Consider the following 19,781-nt stretch of genomic DNA (forward strand, 5'->3'; position numbering starts at 1 on the left):
TAAATGACTTTCAAGATGACTCTCCACAACTTGAAAAGATAGTACCAAGTAAAGTCAACTTTCTTTTTTACTTTTCAAAACAATCTAGCAAGTTTGTGCAACTAAATTGATGTGTTTAATTGGCATTTGATTTGAAAAGTCTAATTTGGACTTTCAACCCATCCGAATGTTCTTTGTCTCTCTCTCTCTCATATATGAAATTCTTGACTGTTAAGAGGATCTCTTAATGTCTGATTAAGCTACTTTTATTATCTCACATAGTACTACTTTTTTCTCCCCTTTTTCACTTTCTGGTGCAATGGCAGAACCAGAATATATGTCACCATGGTTTCGGGTCTTCAATAGGGCACTTTTACATACTGTATCCTTTTCAGACCATGAAGCTTTTGATCACCCAATAGCCTGTAAGTTGTGGAATTTCTTTAATATAATACTTTCTTTGTGAAACTACCTGGTTTCCATGCACTTTTTTACATTTTTGTAGTTCTTTTGATAATTCTCATGATTATTGTGATATCTGATCAATTTGAATATGAGCAAATGAGAAGATCAATCAGCTGTTTTAGCTTCTTACCCCTTGCGATTAATATATGTATTTCTTTAATTGTTTGACAGGCCCAATTGTAGTCTCTACTGAGGATGAACAGCCAATCAACAGATTTGGAGACCTTTTCAATACTGACCAGTTACCTTCATTGCTAAACGATGGTGCAATGGATCCGAAAATACTGAAGTAGTATTTGTTAATACATGACAGTCAGGATGGTAGTTAAAATAGGTACCATCTTTCTGTCTTCATATTTTCAGTTGGGTTGCTTTACACTTACATTTAGTCTTTGGTTCTTTTTACTCAATTTGGCTTATTTACTTTAAAGATCTTCTGGTGTATTCAGCATGGCTTCTTCATGTGTCATATGTGTAAATCAGTCAGACATCAAATACAAGGGCACTACTCAGTAACCATGCATATGTTTTTAACTGGGGCAACGCTGTGATTGCAAATATATGAGATGTTGTCCATGCTTCTATATTCTGTGTATGTTAGTGATTTTTAGTACATGTATTTTAATTTTTCTTACATACGGTGAGAGACTCTTTATCTTTTAGGATAATATTCCTAAGCTCCATTTGAGGGAAAAAAGAAGGTGGCTGTTACTATGCATATTCATTCGGACACCTGGAGCCACAAAAGGACGTCGAGATCATATTGTTAAGATGTTGCAAAATTTGCTAATACAAGCAGATGACCAGCTGCTGGTTTTCATTACTTCAGCACAAACATTAGCTCGTCATTTTCTTTCTTTTCATGACTGGAATTCCCTGGGGTATTATTGGTTTGTTAGTTTAACTCACTCCTCTCTGATTGGGCTTTCGAAAACATCAGAAGAATCAGATTCAACCACTAAAAAAGAAACGACAATCCATAACTCAAACGGTGGGGAGTTCCTAAACTGGAGAGAAACAAATTCAGCAGCTGATTCACGGAGCCTTGACAACCAACCTCATGATCATAAGGCCTCATGCTTAAGCGGAACCTTATCACATTTTTGCATCAATTTTTTACAAGTACCATACACTTTGGCACCGTTTGATTTCCAGGTGAAATGGCAATTTGGACTTACCTGAAAATTTATCTCCAATTTGACCTCAAGTAACGTTTGATTTCAAATTGGAATTAATACCCAATTGTAATTGGGCCCAACTTTATTTATTTATTTTTTTAAGCCACTAAAAGTTGTTTAATGAAAAACTCCATTAGGCTCTCCCTCTCTCTCTTTCTTTCTCTCTCTGTGGCACCACACCATGTCCACCGCAGCCACCACCACTGCTGCCATCTCTCTCATGACCACGACCATCATCACCATTTTCACCACCACCAACACGAACCAACATTACCACCACCACCATCTAGCCACCCCTACACCACTAGTACTGGTGCCAAGCCACCGCTATACCGCCACCACTACAGCCACTATCACTACCTCCTAGCCACGGCCACCACCACCTCCACCTCCACCATGACAACCACTTTGCTACCACCTCCACCACCACTACGAGTGCACAACCGCCACTGTCACCACTGCACCACCGCCACTGCTACCACCACCACCACCAGTGCAAAAGCACCACTACTACAAGACCACCACCGCCTAGTCACCTCTACCCCACCACCTTCACCACCACTGGCACACCACCTCAACAACCACTATCATTGCCATCACTGTGCCACGTCCACTGTTGCATCACCACTGACACCGCTGCCACGATCAGCGCAATGCCGCAGCAGCAGCACCACCATCATTGTGCCACGTCCACTGTATGGGTGCGCGGTGCGCGCGTACGTGTGTGAACCATGCTCTTGGCATTTGTAGGACCTTAAATTTTGCACACACATTCTCTTCATCTTCATGATCAATCTTAAAAATAAAAAATTCAATTTGCCCCCTAGGTCAAAATTAATACACTCCAACAATGAATCTCAATCGTCCATTTGGTGAATTTCAAGATCTAGGCCTTAACAAATTCAAAATCATTTTTTTCTTTTTCAGCATTGTTAATAATGATGATAATACTATACACAAATTTTGGTAATAAATAAATCCCCAAATTTGCACACATTCTGTTCATCCCCACGACCAATCCTACAAAAAAAAAAAATTCAATTTGCACTTATATATGGTCAAAATTAGTACACTCTAACAATGAATCTCGATCGTCCATTTGGTGCATTTCAAGATCTAGGCCGTAACAAATTCAAAATCACTTTTTTCTTTTTCAGCATTCTTAATCTAATGAAGATAACACTATATAACAATTTTTGGAATAAAAAAATCCTTTTGAGGCCTATATCTAACCATCTCACTAAAATGGATGACTTATATTAATTGAGCTAGAAAAACACTTTCTAGGGGTTTTTTTCAAAATTTTCTTTTTTGTGATTGTTCTTTAGAATAAAAAGAGTGTTAAAAATTTGTATCAAATAAATGTCTTTAAGATGGTTTTTGAAAATGGTTGCATTATACTACCATACAATCGTCGCATGAAATCATTCCCCTATATATATATATATATATATATATATATATATATATATATATATATATATATATATATATATATATATATGAGCAATGAGCCAATGCGACGTTTGTATCATAGTATAATGCAACGATACTTCTAGAAAACCATGTTTTTGGTATTTGTATAACCCCAAATTTTACACACACACACTCTTCATCTCAATAATCAATCTTCCAAAAAACAAAAGTTCAATTTGAACCCTAGATATGGTCAAAATAAGTCCATCTAAAAACGAATCTAGACCTTTCATTTTGTGAATTTCATGATCTTAGCCTTTATAAACTCAAAATCATTTTTTTCTTTTTTTAACATTGTTCATTTAATGATAATAAAGGCATCAAAAACAATTGGAAATGAAAAAAATCCTTCTAAGGCCTATATCTAAGCATAATGAACGACCTATATTAATTGAGCTAAAAAATACTTTTTAAGTTGTGTTTTCAATGTTTTCTTTTTTTGTGATTATTAATTAGAATGAAAAGAGTGTATATTTCAAATTTTGGAACAAACAAATGGCCATAAGATGGTTTTTTAAGGTTGTTGCATCATATTTTCTATACAACGGTTGCATGAAATATATATATATATATATATATATATATATATATATATATATATATATATATATATATATATATATATATATATATATATATATATATGAAGATACTACAAAACACCTATAGGAGAAAATGAACAATGATTTTGGCTACCCTCATCACCGTCCAAGTTTATCGTACGATCACGATTGTCCAGTAGTGTTTCATGTTTAATTTTTTTTTTCTACAAATTAGAATGATCTAAAATTTAGAACGTGTATTCATAAAAATAGGCGAATCTACAAAAAAATATTTTATGTGAAATAAATTGACCAAATTACCCCTGAAAAGTTTCAGAGGTATTTTGGTCAATATGTTTTTAGCTAATTATTTTTTTTTTTTTTTTATTAGGTGCGTTTCACTAAGATGTATATACGCTTTAAATTTCAGATCATTTCAATTTGTAAAAAAAAATGAAAAATTAAACACTATCAAACAATCGTGATCGTACGATAAACTTTAAACGGTGATGATGATAGAAAAAATCACTGTTCATTTTCACTTATAGGCATTGGGAAGACTTTTCCATATATATATATATATATATATATTCAACCACCCAACCACCTAAGCAGCAGGAAGGTCAAAATGCATAGGTGCCTTAGGCATCTTGCGTCTAGAAGCTTGCCTTAAGGTGGGCGCCTAGAACCTTGCACCTCGAGGTAGGCTGGCCGAGGGTGGAAATAGGCCCTTGACTAGGGGTCTTTTGGGTATTTCTTCCCCTAAAAAGGGAGAAAAGGATTTTGAGGGGCATTTTAAACCCCAAAACCCCTAGTGTATTTTAAAGAGAGAAAAACTCTCCAAAAACTTAGATTTTCAGATTTTTCACAAGATTTCAACATTTTTTGTTTCGTGCAAAATCAAAAGATACACTTCCCGATACTTTTGGTCCTTTGAATGGTCACAAAAGAGAACTTTTAGCAACCAAAGGACATTGATTTGGGCCTATATCAATTTCATTTTGAAAAGGTTAGTATATTACAATATTTGAATAAGGGTTTGGTATTTTTCTTGTATAATGTGTTATGATTGATATTTTTTTTGTATAATGTGTTATGATTGACGTTTTTTTTTTTTTCCTTACTTTTTGGTGATATTTCTACATATTTGTAGTTGAAATATTTTGTGAATATGTATTGAAATTTATTTTGAAAATCTTAGCAAATTATAATATTTGATTTAGGGTTTGATATTTTTTCATATAATGTGTTATGATCTTTTATTTTTTATTTTCCTTTATTTCAAGCTCCAAAAAGAAAAACTGCCCTAAGAACTCCCTAGGGGCCCTAAACCCCTGCCCTAATAACTCCTCAAGAGCCTAGCCCATCCTTGTTCATGGATGCCCACACATACACACCATTCGATTATGATTCAAAACCCTTAAATTTCATCAATAATCATTACCTATTAAAGATGAAATTAACAAAATGGCGGATCAAATTAGGGTTCTTCGAGCAGCTTGAACACAAGTTCTTCGAGCAAATTTTCTGGCCAAAATCAACCCCTTATATTTTGTTTGTTGAACAAATTGAAACATGTATATGGTAACCAATTCGATTATGATTCAAAAATCTCAAATTTAATCAATAATCATTTCCTATTGAAGAAGAAATTGATGAAATGGTACAAATTTCAAAAGGTTAGAAAATCTGCCACTTCAATCCACAAGAACTATTGGTTTTTTAATCTTTGATTCGAATTTTGTTGTTCTATAGACAATAAATAATGGTTTACTACGCTAAAGCACCAAAAAGGCCAAAAAATGACAAGGAAATCGAATAAAAAAAATTGAAATTTTGGTTCACAGGTCTTGCTGCAAATAACGGGCTCCATTTCAAAAAATGGCAGTTATTTCGATTTTGCCCATTTTTTTTCCAAACAAATGCTGTTTTAACATAAAATCGGTCCGGCTACATCAAAAACGGCCGATTAGATATAAATACAGCTGGTTCGACCCCTAACAGCCAGCTTTGGATCCGATATTTTTATGAGAGATGGATCTAAGTACTAGTACCCCAAAACCAGCCCTAACCGCAATCGAAACCTGGTGGTTCCGATCTAACCGACCGGTTCCATTCAAACCGGCCGGTTTTGCAAACAGTGGTTTTTGCCTCTCTGCATGCACCATGAAGACGATAAATTGAGTAATTAATCACTGCATAATGAACTGACAAAACGTATCCGACTAACTTATGAAGCCATAAAGGACATTAAACAATGAAGTTTTGATCCTTATAATCAAAGGATGTCAATTTTTGCAACTTCGGTCATATGATTTTAATGTAAAATTTTCTTAGGATTATTTTAAAATCTATTTTTATATCTAATTATAAAATATAAAATTTTAAAAATGGTTAAAATCAAGTAGATCTATAAACATAAAAAAAATCTTGAAAATAGACGGTGTAGATAATATGTTATAAAATGCACTATTTTTATATAATCAAATAAAATTTCGTCACATTCTGACAAGTTTTGATATAATCAAGATGAAACTCGGTTCTCAAATCTATTTCCTAACATGCTGACAATATAACCTATAACTACAATATTTTCTGGGTCTCAAAACAATACCAGACCATTAATGTCAAAAACCCCCTAGGTATCAAATTTTGGCTCAATTGAGTCCTCGAGGCCATTATGGGCCTAATTTACCTTAAATAGGTGGGTTTTACAATATTGCACTGATAGGTATACACTATAAACCTGTAAGAGCACACATTACTAATTTTTTCTTTTTAGAGTTAGAGATAACTAAGTACTAAGATTGATATTATATTTTAAATATATTACACATTATTTATTATATATTCTTATATGAAATTGCATTAAAGAATAAAAAACTATAAATAATTACGAACTAATCTGTTGCAAAAAAAAAAAAAAAAGTACAATATATGTGCCCTCAGGTAAAATCAAACTAAAGTATTTTTCAGGACTCGTAATTTTAGGTATGCCGAATGATAACTTAAAATCTTTTTATTTTTCATGTTCATACATCTCGATGTCGAGATAATCAATGGAAGGGTTTTTTAACATTAAAACTACCTTTTTCGATGGATTTTTTAGGTGCATCCGTAGTTCTACATTAAAATATATATATATATATATATATATATATATATATATATATATATATATATATATATATATATATATATATATATATATATATATATATGGGAAAACTACGTACATATCCGTTATACTTTGTGTTATTACGGATGTACCAAATAGCTTCCGTTATTACATGTCTATCCGTTTTTAAACTTTTATAATGCAATTTTACAAAAAAATATAACTTTACCATTTTTCGAGTGTTGAACAACCGAATTGAATGGTTTTTCGGATGTTCAACATCCAAAAAATAGCCCGAAAGTTTAAAATTTACGTTCTCATATTTGGTTGTTGAACAATCGAAAATAGATCTAATTCGGTCGTTCAACAACTGAAAATGAGCCCAATAGCTTTTTATCACTTTATCTTCTCTATTCTCTGCGCTTTGCTCTGTGCTTCTCTAGAATTTTGTAGTCACATTTTTGGATGTTGAACATAAAAAAATGTGACATTTTCGGATGTATAACATCCGAAACTATGAAACATTTGAAAATGTGACATTTTCAGATGTTGGCAATACAAGCTTTTTGAAATGTGACTGATATTGTTCAACAACCGAAAATACATTGAATTCGGATATTGAACATCCAAAAAACCTTTCAATTCGGTTGCTCAACACCCGAAAATGGCAAAGTCATCTGTTTAAAAAATTTGCGTTATGAAAAGTAAGAACCGGACAGACATGTACTAATAGAAACTAATCGGTACATCCGTAATAACGTAAAATATAATGGATATATGTGTAATTTTCCCCATATATAAAATTAAAGTATTACCGGATATCCGTGATCGTCAGATCGGCCCAGATTCAATCTGGAATGTTGCGCTCATATGTTCATATGAGCTAGTGAGCTAATTTCAGCTTTTTCCACACACACACACACACATATATATATATATATATATATATATATATATATATATATATATATATATGAAAAAGATAGGGTGTATAGCCTAGTGTAGATAAGCTAAATTCGCCAACGGCCCAGATTGAATATGGACCGATTTGATGATCACAGATGTCCGATAGTGTTTGAATTTTAATTGTTTTTGTTTGAATTTCAATGTTTTTTCTACAAATCCAAATCAGTTGAAATTTTAGACGTGTGTTCTTCAAAAATAGCCGAATCTACGAAAATATTAAAAAAATGTTTTACATGAAAAAAATTGACCAAACTACACCCGAAACTTTGTGGGGGTATTTTGGTCACTTTGATTCATGTAAAATATTTTTTAAAAAATTACTTTTATTTTTGGTCACTTTTATTCATGTAAAATAAACTATTCTTAAAACTTGAAATCCGTTTTTTCTCATATCCATGCATCTTGATGTCGAGATGATCAATTTGAAGATATTTGGACATAAAAATAACTTGTTCCAGTAAAATTTTTGAGGTAGGCTCAAATTTGATTGTTTAGAGCCTCGGCTCTATATAAACTTTTCCCTTGAATTTTGATGGGTATTCAAAATACACCTAATGTTTTAGTTTAAGCCTTTTCAACTATTCAAACTACATTATTTTGTTCATTTACTCCCTTAGGTAAAACCCAAAACAACATTAATTTGAAGACCTAAAATTTTTGGAATATAATCTCTTCAACCCATAACTAACAAAAGTCAAAAAAAATAAAAAAAAATAAAAAAATAAAAAAGTCCAAATTGTACTCGCTATGAATAAAAAAAAAATTCCCAAATTGAACAGCAACAGTCCAATTTTTGAGGCGCGACATCTAAGCGTCAAAAAACTCAAAATTCAAATTGTTCACTTTAAAATAATCATCTAATAATGATTATTAGGAAAAAAAATCCTCGCCTTTGACTGAGGGAGTAGATGCAGAGTAACTGAGGGAGTAGATGAACAAAAACCGTTGTTTGAACAGCAACTGCTCCTTGTCCGAGGAAACGAACATAAACCGTCTCTGTTTTTAAAAAAATAAACGCAACCCCCCACATTCTCTCTATATAATAATGTAATAAATTACGTCACTCTCTCTCATTAAACAAAACTCCATTCTCTCTCTAGACAGTTTGTACGATCTCATTCCAATTTCCACGATCTTCCTGTGCTCTGTTGTCTCTAATCTTATTCTTTTTTCCCCTTCTCTAGTCTCTTCCTTTGGTTTCTCTGAAATTACGTTTTGATTAACCCCAGTTCCATCCATAGAGGACTCATTCAATTCCCCAAAGAACAAAAGGGAAAGATCTGTAGAGCCCAAAATGATGGTGACCAAAGAACGCCTAAAAGAAGATTGCCTTGTAGTACTATTCGGCAGATATTTCAAAACCCATTGCGCCTTCTTCCACTTATATCAAATAATTGAAGTTTGAATATTTCGGTGAGATTACCTGCAGTGACATAAATAATGGACAAAAAGCTGTTGTGAATCTGACTGCTGCTCTGGCTCAGGCCTGGTTTTTTCCCATTGAGAGATCAGAACTAAATCGACTGTTCTTCCTTGTCCTGATCCACATAACCAAGAACTAGATATTTTAGGAATTGATTAATTACACCAGAAAGAAGTCCAAAAAAGTAAGAGCCAAAATCCTCCATTAAAAAGTAACACATGATCAAGAGATTTTAATCCCTGGAACAATATTTGGCTGCCATTGCTCCCATGTTTGTTAGAACCCAGCTTCTCAAGAATTATATGCATTTTGGGCATTCATTTGGAGGTTAGATAGATAAATCATATCAACCATCAGATATGGCCAGAATACTCATAATTTATTGGGATCATTAGAAAGATAATTCACATCAAAACCTTTTTGTTGGGACATCAAAACCTTTCAAATTTTGGTAGAAGCCTTAGTCAATGACATGCTTGGCACATTAAAGAACTTCATTAGAAAACTAAGAACCATGTCGATTTATTATATTTGTAAAATTAGGCACGCAAACAAAAAGTAAAATCTATAAAAAAAACTCATCCTTTGTTCAATACTAGCTATGTCCTGGTTGTTGCATCGGAATACAAGTGGTTTATAACCATATTTAACTCCGATTTTGGGAAAAAAATATCATCAAGAAAGTCAGATAAAATAGACATATCAGTGTTGCCTTGCAGTTCTAAAGACATTGGGATGTTTAGTTCCTTTGAAAGAAATTAGTGCCCCAGTGACCATTTTCATCGGTGTGCAACTCTCTAAATTGATTAATGGACTTTGGCTTAAACCATTACACACCTTCCCTTCAAAGGAAACATACATGAGACAAGACAATCAAGCCCCCCTCACATTGGCTGAGAGAGAGAGAGAAAGCACATACAAGCATATTGTGAAGCACCATCCAGCCACAACACAAAATATGCATGCACTATTGTAACACTGCCATCTATAATCAGCACAAGTTTTGTTTCCTTTTCTACTAGTTTATCAGCACGTTTTCCTTTCTTGGAGACCCACCAAGAAGATCCATTTAATCAGCTTAAATCTTCTCTTTTATTCTCACCACCCAAAAAAATGCTTTTAAATAGGGCAAAGAATGGAAAAATATAAAACTGACCAGCAATCAATGGAACTAACAAAACTATTTTACAAAAAATCATGGCACCATTCACGTGATTGCTAAACAGGCCACGCGATTGCTATCGAACTCACAAAAACCAGCCACCACTCTACCTCAGATCTTGTCAACTATGTGATTAAAACACCATGAATCAACTAGATTGAAGCACAGTAAGAATGGATGCCCCGGACTCCTACCCCAGCTCCGACCCAACAAGCCTGAAACCGATTTTTCCTCCGTACTGGACCTGAGTTTCCAATTTATTGTGTAATTTGAAAGGTCATAAGTCCCAGGTGCCATAACACAAACTCGAACAGGAACCTCCATTGATGACATCAGTTCCAATTTAATCTTAGTTTAACTTGAAGCACAACAAAGAAAGGGCAAACTCGAATCCACTGATTCGGGGACCATCCATCCACCTCTCTATGGGACTTTGCGTGTCCGTACTAAAAATGAGAATGCAATGATACATTATTACACATTTCTTTTAGCAGTCACTACATCACAAGTTGTACTTCTTTTTGCTTTCGCTATATTTCAAGTTATTGGCGCTTGTTAAAAAGTGGAAATGAGAATGCATCGAAATACTCTCTCCCTCTCTATCTCTGAGCCAGCTTACAGATGTCGATATAGTCAAGGCCCACAAACATTGGATTCCCATCCTACCTTAACATGTGGATGGGGATTCAAGTACTAATTATTAAATCACCATTGAATCTCGAAGGTAGATAGGATGTAACCACTGCTGAGCTTTTCTACACATTAATGTTAACAGTTTAAAAAAAAACAAAATTAAGAGGATTTCTTCCCTTTGTATATATAGATATGTCAAATAATTGAAGTGTGAATATTTATGTAAAATTACCTGCAGTGACATAAATAATGGACAAAAAGCTGTTGTGAACCTGACTGCTGCTCTGGCTCAGGGCTGGTGTTTTCCCATTGAGAGATCAGAACTAAATCAACTGTTCTTCCTTGTTCCTGATCCACATAACAAAGAACTAGATATTTTAGGAACTAATTAATTACACCAGAAAGAAGTCCAAAAAAGTAAAAGCCAAAATCCTTTATTAGCAAGTAACACATGATCAAAAGATTTTAATCCCTGGAAGAATATTTGGCTGCCATTTTTCCCATGTTTGTTAGAACCCAGCCTCTCAAGAATTATATGCATGTGGGAATTCATTTGGAGCTTAGATAGATAAATCATATCAACAATCAGATATGGCCAGAAAACTCATAATTTATTGGGATCATTAGAAAAATAATTCACATCAAAACCTTTTTTCCAATCTTCAAGCTACCAGAATGGTATCAGGGAAGTTTGTGGACTTAGAGTCCAAAGTCAAAATAAGCACATGGGTAACCAAAATAAGAACTCAAAAAACCATTATTAGTTGCCCAACACACATTTCCATAAGCTGCATGGGATAAAAATACCGCTATGGGCATGCATGCATCAAAATGCTAAAATTCCATAATAAGCAAGAAAGGACAAAATCGAACAAAATAAAGTATGAATAAAATGCCTTTGGGGGGATATGTAAATGACAAATAAAACCCCAAACTTAAATATTCAAAGCAAAATCACAAATAAAACCCCGAACTTAAAGATTGAATGCAAAACTTAGCATAGTACTCAAAACATGGTTGAATAGAAATGTTAGGAAAAGCAGACCTGAGCCGACTGTATCTCTTGATGCCATATTTCTTGGATATGGAATTCTGAAAGAGGCATGCTAGACATATCAATTTCTGATTTGTTAATGCTTGAGACATCCAGGCTTAAGCTGCTTTGCCACTCAAGTGCACCTTTCAAACAGGATGTCTTATTAACTTCCTAATAAACAAAGATCCCCAAATAACCAAGTGGAAAGGAAACATTCATGCACACACGAGAACACCCAAATACAAAACAATGTAACGACACCAGATTATGGGAAAAACCAAGGTTGAAAGGAAATTGAACTTTCAATCTGAACAAAAAATATATAGGAACTGTAACATGAGTTTTTAAGAAACAAAATAGCATTTTTATTAGCCTTACCCAGACAACTATCTGGTTGTGAACAAACAGATAAATGGACATCAGAAGACATTATGAACGACTGAACACCAACTTGGTTTGCTTTTCCTTTTGCTTAGGGTTTCTTGGTTTGGGGGTTTGTAAGAAAGCATTTACTTCCGATCCCGAATTTTCACGCAGTATTAAATGAATTATTCATAAAAGGTAAGAAGTCCCCATACAAACCACAAGCTTAAAAAATTGTGATAGCCCTTGACCAACTGCTAACAATTGACGGGGGCAGCCAGAACTTGAGTGGTAAATAGTTTCCTGCTTGAGTTTGGGTTCATTCTTTGAGTTGCTCCTGTTCACAATGTCCATATGCACAAGGAACTCTTGCAACTTTGACGGGCAAGGAGTAGTCTGCAATGATACGTCCAAGAATGGAAGAACCTGAAAAGTGAGAAAGGTATCAGTGTTCCTCCCATTATTGAAGGCAACTAACACAATCAGATGGTCCAAAAGTGGTTACCTACCCACAAGGAGAATGTGTGGAATTTTTTGATATTTTCAAAATCATCTCACACTTTTCATGTTTTTGACCCATAACAAGATGTCATTTTTATGATTTTGTTAATGTCACAAGGTAAGCTAAATTGGTGGATGAGCACTTGGGGGGAAATAGGGATACATGACACCATAGGGCTTTCCTAGTGCTATTTGTACTTTCTGCATTTTTTGTGGAAACTGTTACCAATGGGAAAAAGAAATAAGCATGCATGAACTGTCAAAACCTCACCACAACATAGCAGCAGAAGCTATATGAATAAAAAGAGAGGTATGCCAAGATGCATGTCATCTTCCAGGGTGCAGTTGACCATATAAAATAATACAGAACTCACCACCAAATCATAACGCATTCTTAAGATGCGATAATTCATATGCTCTGATGGAGTTACCATTTCGTTATAGATCGACATATTCAATGATATTTTTCCTGGCACAACTGGATGTAGCCAGAGTGGCCACAGTAAGGTCGTCCCACGTTGAATTCCAGCATCCTCACACAAAAGAAAAAGGAAAAGAAAACAATGAGAACATCATAGAACAAAACTAAATCATTTGTACAAACAATTTTTCTGGCTTATATGTTTTTCCAATAAATGCTTTACAAACCTTAGGAAATGAAGAAATTCCGTTCAACTTATCCATAGCATTATCCTGCACATCATGTAGTTCATGGCTTATATGCTTTTTCCAAATATCCAGGAAATTCCATGTCCAGGTCTTCAAGTCTCCCAGGAATGACAAATCTTGGACGACTTATCTTTAGTTTCATATTCTGCGAGGCACAATCCCAAAAGTTTCATAATTGAAATATACCGTTGAGAGTTATTTATATATATATATATAAGAAAATGAAAACAAATATAAACTTCTAGAATGCTTCCAATATGGCCGAATATGTCACAAACAAAAGTTTTTGTAATCTGTACTATTATAAATTGGGAAAGTACACCGCAATACAATGGATTGTAGGAAAACCATAGTCCATAGGGTATTCCTTTTTTGGGTATCCAATGCCAAATAACCATCCTTTCACCAATGTGTCTGAATGGTTTGAAACTTCCAAAATGATGCGCTGCGAATCTCCTGAATAGGCCATTCGAGGTAGTTGATGAATACGAGCCTCGAGTTTAGGTAGACTCTGGATATAAATTTTCAACATTAGATTTCATTGTCCAATACAAAAATCTCTGAGAAACCTTCCATTGAGCACAACAAGCTGCATCCTAACCTTGATCAAAGTAAACTTGAGTTTATTTTTTGGAAGTGTTTTTTGATGCAACAATCCTCCCTTTTGAACAATTCTTCTTTGCCAAATGAGAATCAAAATAAAAATAACCCACTACAGAGCCAAACAATGTCCACCTGACTCCAATTATCTGGAGGATACCTTCCATTTTAGGAGAAACCTTCAATTGTACCTAAATTCATACCATGGAAACAACATTTTTTTACTAACCATGTACCATTTTCAACTATTGAGTAATTTGAATTTTGATGGGAATTCAAAACACACCTACTGTTTTAGTTTAATCCTTTTCAACTGTTCCAACTAGAGTATATTGTTCATTTACTCCCTCAGGTAAAACCCAAAACAACATTAATTTTAGGACCTCAAATTTTTGGAATATAATCTCTTCAACCCATAACTAACCTAAGTTTAAAAAAAAAGTCCAAATTGTACTCCATATGTGCTAGAATAAAAAAAAAATTCCCAAGATTGATCATTTCAAAATAATATGTGTCCATTTCAAACTAATTGCCCCGCTTATATATTTTGTCATTTCAAAATAATAACAAAAACGAAATGTCGTTAAAAACAGTTATTTGAATAGCAGCTGCTCCTTGTCCAAGGCGACGAACACAAACCTTCTTTCTTTTTCAAATCAACGCAAAGCCCCCGCCTTCTCTCTCTAACAAATTTCGTCACTCTCTATCATTAAACAAAACTCCATTCTCTGTCTTGAAATTTTTTGCGATCTTGTTCTCTGGTTTCTTTTACCATCTTCCTGTGTTCTGTTCTCTCTCTGCTGGGAATTTAGCAGTTGAGTAAAAAAATCCTCATAATCGATGGATGCATCATTACATGCACTCTTGAGCTTATGTTCAGGCGGATACAATGGTATCTTCTTTTTCCCCACCTTTAGTCTCTTTCGCTCGTTTCTCTGCACCATATTCTTGTGCTTGGTTCACTTTCTGTAATATTGTTTTTTTTTCCTTTCTCTAGTCTCTTTCTCTAGTTTATCTGCACCTGTCTCTCTCTAATCTTGTTTTTCTTCCCTCTTTCTCTGGTTTCTTTGCACCCAGTGCCCTGTTATCTCTAATCTTAGTTCTTTTTCCCCTTTTCTAGTCTCTCTCTGTTACGTTTTCATTAAGTTTTATCCATGGAGGACTCATTCAATTCCCCAAAGAACAAAAGGCAAAGATCTGTAAAGCCCCAAAGCGATGGTGACCAAAGAACACCTAAAAGAACACCTAAAAGAAGATTGTCTGATTCAGCAGATATTTCAAAACCCAATTCACCTTCTTCCACTGAGATGCAGCAGAAAGAAATATTCGATGATTTACCGAGTCTTGATCATATCCCTGCCCACAGGTTGTACACTCCAGCACAATTAGGAATTCAAGAAGAGAAAGAGACACCAATGCTTATGCAAACGTATAACCTGACTTCTTTGGAGGAAGAGAAGGATCATCCTCCAAAGAAGCAATCTCTTCCTGAATATATTGATACCGTGGAGAAGAATATACAAGCAGTAAATAATACGACCATGGATGTTATGCAAAAAACACGGTAGGTTGACGACAAATACGTCACAGTTAGCATGACTGGGATGCCAGGTACCAATACTATTAAGGCTCAAAGAAGGCTGAAAAAATTCAAGATTGTGGATAAAGGAGGTGCAATGCAGCCATTTGAAGATTTAGAATTGGGTCTATTCTATATCACTTCCGAGATTTGGACAACCTACAATTCGGAAGAACCCAACGTAGGGGTCCGGTGCAAGTCCTTTGTTCCTGTTGTATCTTGGTACATTACTGGCTATGAGGGGGGGCCCTGAGATATGGGTGTCGACAGATTTGGTAAACTATCTTTGCCAAACACCGAGTGAGCACTATCTGTTTTTCTTTAAGCCTCTCTATGAGAAGGCAATGCTCCGCATCAGGGCCTTTCATATTCTTGAAGAGTATAATGATTTGGAATTTGATGAGTTCTGTAGGAAACTGGTTTTAGATATGCTACCCTATTTCGATACTTTCAAGGATGAAGAAACCACTTGGAACTATGTGAATTCTCACTTGGGTTTCGTAGAAAAGCAGCTTATTGGGCTTTATTGGACCTCCTTTCATGAAAAACCATCCATAGTAAGCATTATCGATAAATTCATTGTAGATGTTGAAAAGGCATTGGACAGAAAGCTATGGAGTTCATTTCTTTCACTTGTTGACAAGAATTGGTGGACCCAACAATGTCAATCAGAAGACATGATCCTGGAAAAGAGTAGTAATAAATCAGAGATTAAGGTGCCTCCTGGTCAGTTTCTTAAGGAAAAAGTAGCTTCGAATTCTGAGTTGGGCTTCAAAGAAGAACAACTCAGCCAATTTGAAATGAGTGTAATCTATATTTTACGAGCGATACATGCGCGCTTTGCGGATATAAGAAACACAGCTAATAAGATAGAACCTTTTTCATATTCTTTGATGGCTTTTAAGGATAAAGTGAGTCATAAGTATCGCTCATTTTTCTTGACCAATATTGAGAAAGTCCAGGAAGAGATCAAAGAGAACCCGAGCGATGTGAATGTAAGCCAAGAGAAAACGAGTCGAGAAGAAGGCAGAGGTGAAGAGATAGGAGCACCAGAAGCCAAGAGAAGGACATGGAAAAGAGCATGGAATTGGAGCATGTTAGACCAAAGTAAATTTTGATGTGTACATGAAACTATATAGTTAGTCTCTATTTGGCTTCTATAGTTGGTCCTCTCTAGAGGGAAATCACTGCTTGTGAAAGGTATCTTGGGTGTAAATCTGTATTTGTACCATATGGAGATTTAATAACTTGCTACCTTGAAAACAAATTTGATGTAGTCCTGATATTTCTATATCAAAAACTTGGTTATCAGTCATGTTTCAGCTATGTGAATCGTTTTTTTCCATAGAATATGCTGATGAGATTTTTAATTTTATTTCCCTAATTAGTTGATGATGTTTTCCTATATTTTATAATGTGGACAACTAGACATGACTACTCTGTACGTTGTCATGATCTTTTCCTAGAATCCTGCTTTGATGGGAAATCTGTGTATTATTGTATTAACACTATCATTTTTCAGGATTGCAATAATTGATAAGTTCAAAGATTTGGGAACTGTCGTTATGGGAAAAATTGAGTATGCTAGTGTCTTGTTGACCACTTATTGGTAATGCCTTACAGAGTGTGTTGTCTTTCTACACTCTTTTCTCTTTGGTCTTCATTTCCAGTTGTATGGAAATTTTCTCTTGTTATCCTTTTTGTAAATTTGAGATTTTTCTCATTGGTAATAAGTCATCTACAGTTTGAAAATTAACTTGCTGACATGTTTATCTAAATGCCGGTGTGAAAGTGTGGGCGGTTTATGGTGATGAAAGTAAAGTACAATGTGCTGGGCTCGGTGAAAATGTTCAAGTTAGACTATCAGGAATTGAGTAAGAGGATATATCTGTGGGTTTTGTCCTTTCAAGTATTAGTATGTCTTGGACCATCTTTATGTATTTTTCAGAAGCTATGAGGTTGCTTTCACTTCTTATTATCAATGGGAAAATAAAAAGACAGGAATGGAAAAAAAGGAAAAATGCTCCTTTATGTACCTCTTCCCTCTATATATAAAGTTAATTAGTGACTTTGCATTTATTAGAGAGAAGTTGTATGCATCAAGTTGTACTCGAGTACTGACAAGATGAGATGTGATACTGTTGCGGCCAAGTTTATGGAATTGGAATGTTTGATAAACAAATTAGCAATCATTATTTCATGGCAAAGGTAAAAAAGGAACGTTTGATAAATAAATGTTTATGACCTTATATCCCATTTAACAGAATTGAGACTCTTTACCTCAAAGCGAATCTTTGAGGTCTGGCTCGGTAAATGAAGCAATAACATGGAAGGATGGAGAAGGGTTTATAATAAAAGGGAACTCCAATAATGTCATACTTTGGGCTATCTATAATTAGGAAAATACCAATTTCTTTTAAGCATGTCGAAAGCGATTTTTTTTTTTGCAAGAGCATCCTCGATTTCGGACTAATTATAACCAAATTCTTATTTTGCACACTCTAATTTAGGCAATTTTATACTGCCAAAACAGTCATGTATATCAAGTTTGAAATGTGATGAGTACTAGCGGATTTGCATGCATTGCCCTGTAAATTTTATGGCGGCATTGGCCCATTACTTTTGAAAGTTGTTAATGACTCAAGAGAGGTAAAGAATGCAGATTATGTGGCTCCCCTTCTTTGAGAAATAATTTTAGAAATGCATACCAATAAGTAGTACTAATGCCTCAGTTTGTAGGGTCTAAAGGTGAAGAGTCCCCATCTTTTTTAGGACACTTTGTGTGATCAACACAATAAACTTGGCATTAAAAAATATGTGTGTACTAAAGTAAGAAAATAAAGTTGAAAAATATTCACTATGTCATTGGATTAAATATTTAGATGCATATGTGAAGATGATAAGGATCTTTGTTGTGCCTCCCTTACAATTTGCAATAAGTATGCAAGCCTTCGTCTTCTTAGTGTTCCAAGACGCTTGGCATTGAATATAATCATGGTTAAGAGAGTGAAACATGTTAAATCTTCTCTGTCATATTGCGCTAAACTCTTATTAGAGGTTTTTTTAGAGATGAAGATGCAGGGAAGGCTCACAGGATTAAAAATTGTCTTGTTAATGATAGGTGGTAGGAGAAAATTGACCTTTTGATTTATTAAGCATCCAATTTTGGGGATGTTAAGGGAATTTGATATAGATAAACACATACTACACTTAGTGCATCACAAGTGTGATATGATGATTAAGGAGGTTCATAATGTTATTTCTCAAAATGAGGAAAAGAGCGTGTTCTTAGGTGCAAATGATTTCTATCAGGAGGTTCTTAGTTGAAACATCCCACTGCATTGTTTGGTTCATCCTCTAAATCCTCATTTTTTAGATATCCTCATTATGACATACATTATACTAGTTATCCAGTGTTAGATGGATATGATGATGCGAATTGGTGCACAGAACTCAAAGTCACTATCCACATCCAAATGGGTATTCACCTCAGGTAGTGGAGCAATATGATGGGGTTAAAAAAAGCAAACGTGCATTTCTCGATTCACTGTAGAGTCAGAGTTCATTGCACTAGATTTTGCTTGTGAAGGGAATGGTTAAGGAATATACTACACAAGTCTATATTGGCCCAAACCGGTACTAGCAATCACAATTAACTACGACAGCGGTGCAGCAGTTGCTCGAGTAAATAATGATATATATAACATCAAATCTAAGCATAATGCACGCAAACATGGCTCCATCTGAATGTTGACAACAGGAGTCGTAAATCTTGAATTTGTAAGGACAAAAGATGACTTAGTATATCCATTGATAAAAGGACTTGCAAGGAAAGACATAAGTCAGATTTTGAGTACAAAGGAGCTAAAGTCCCATAGGGCTTTTAGTCAAGATTCAATGTGGATAAAATAGGCCATTCACATGGATAGTTGGTTCACTAGACATAAATAATTTATTTGTAAGCACCAATTTTAAAAAGATTCATACAGTAGATTAAGTTTACTGATAACCTGCATGAGAAGAGGTTGAGTTTTGCTCTTAATGATGTCTATAACTGACGCAATTATGGTTTTTTATATGCATGGACATCA

At 34.6% G+C, this 19,781-nt stretch overlaps 1 protein-coding gene and 1 long non-coding RNA gene across 2 annotated transcripts; one reads left to right on the forward strand and one right to left on the reverse strand.

Moving 5' to 3' along the window:
• Window positions 1–300: 300 nt before the first annotated feature.
• Window positions 301–1,028, forward strand: LOC148779686 (uncharacterized). Its single transcript, XR_016043621.1, has 2 exons — window positions 301–404; window positions 616–1,028. It is a non-coding gene; the product is annotated as an uncharacterized LOC148779686 (long non-coding RNA).
• A 7,641-nt stretch (window positions 1,029–8,669) lies between these two features.
• Window positions 8,670–13,276, reverse strand: LOC110007866 (uncharacterized). The gene is made up of 6 exons (XM_088852457.1): window positions 13,217–13,276; window positions 13,041–13,098; window positions 12,561–12,814; window positions 11,988–12,149; window positions 11,175–11,290; window positions 8,670–9,262 (listed from the first exon to the last, which is right to left on the reverse strand). The coding sequence occupies exons 1-6, from the start codon at window positions 13,274–13,276 to the stop codon at window positions 9,205–9,207; spliced, it is 708 nt and encodes a 235-aa protein (XP_088708583.1). The 3' UTR covers window positions 8,670–9,204.
• Window positions 13,277–19,781: the final 6,505 nt, after the last annotated feature.

This window comes from Amborella trichopoda, chromosome 11 (genome assembly GCF_054954075.1).
Source record: "Amborella trichopoda isolate Santa Cruz 75 chromosome 11, AtrichopodaSantaCruz75HAP2 v2.0, whole genome shotgun sequence".
NCBI lineage: Eukaryota > Viridiplantae > Streptophyta > Magnoliopsida > Amborellales > Amborellaceae > Amborella > Amborella trichopoda.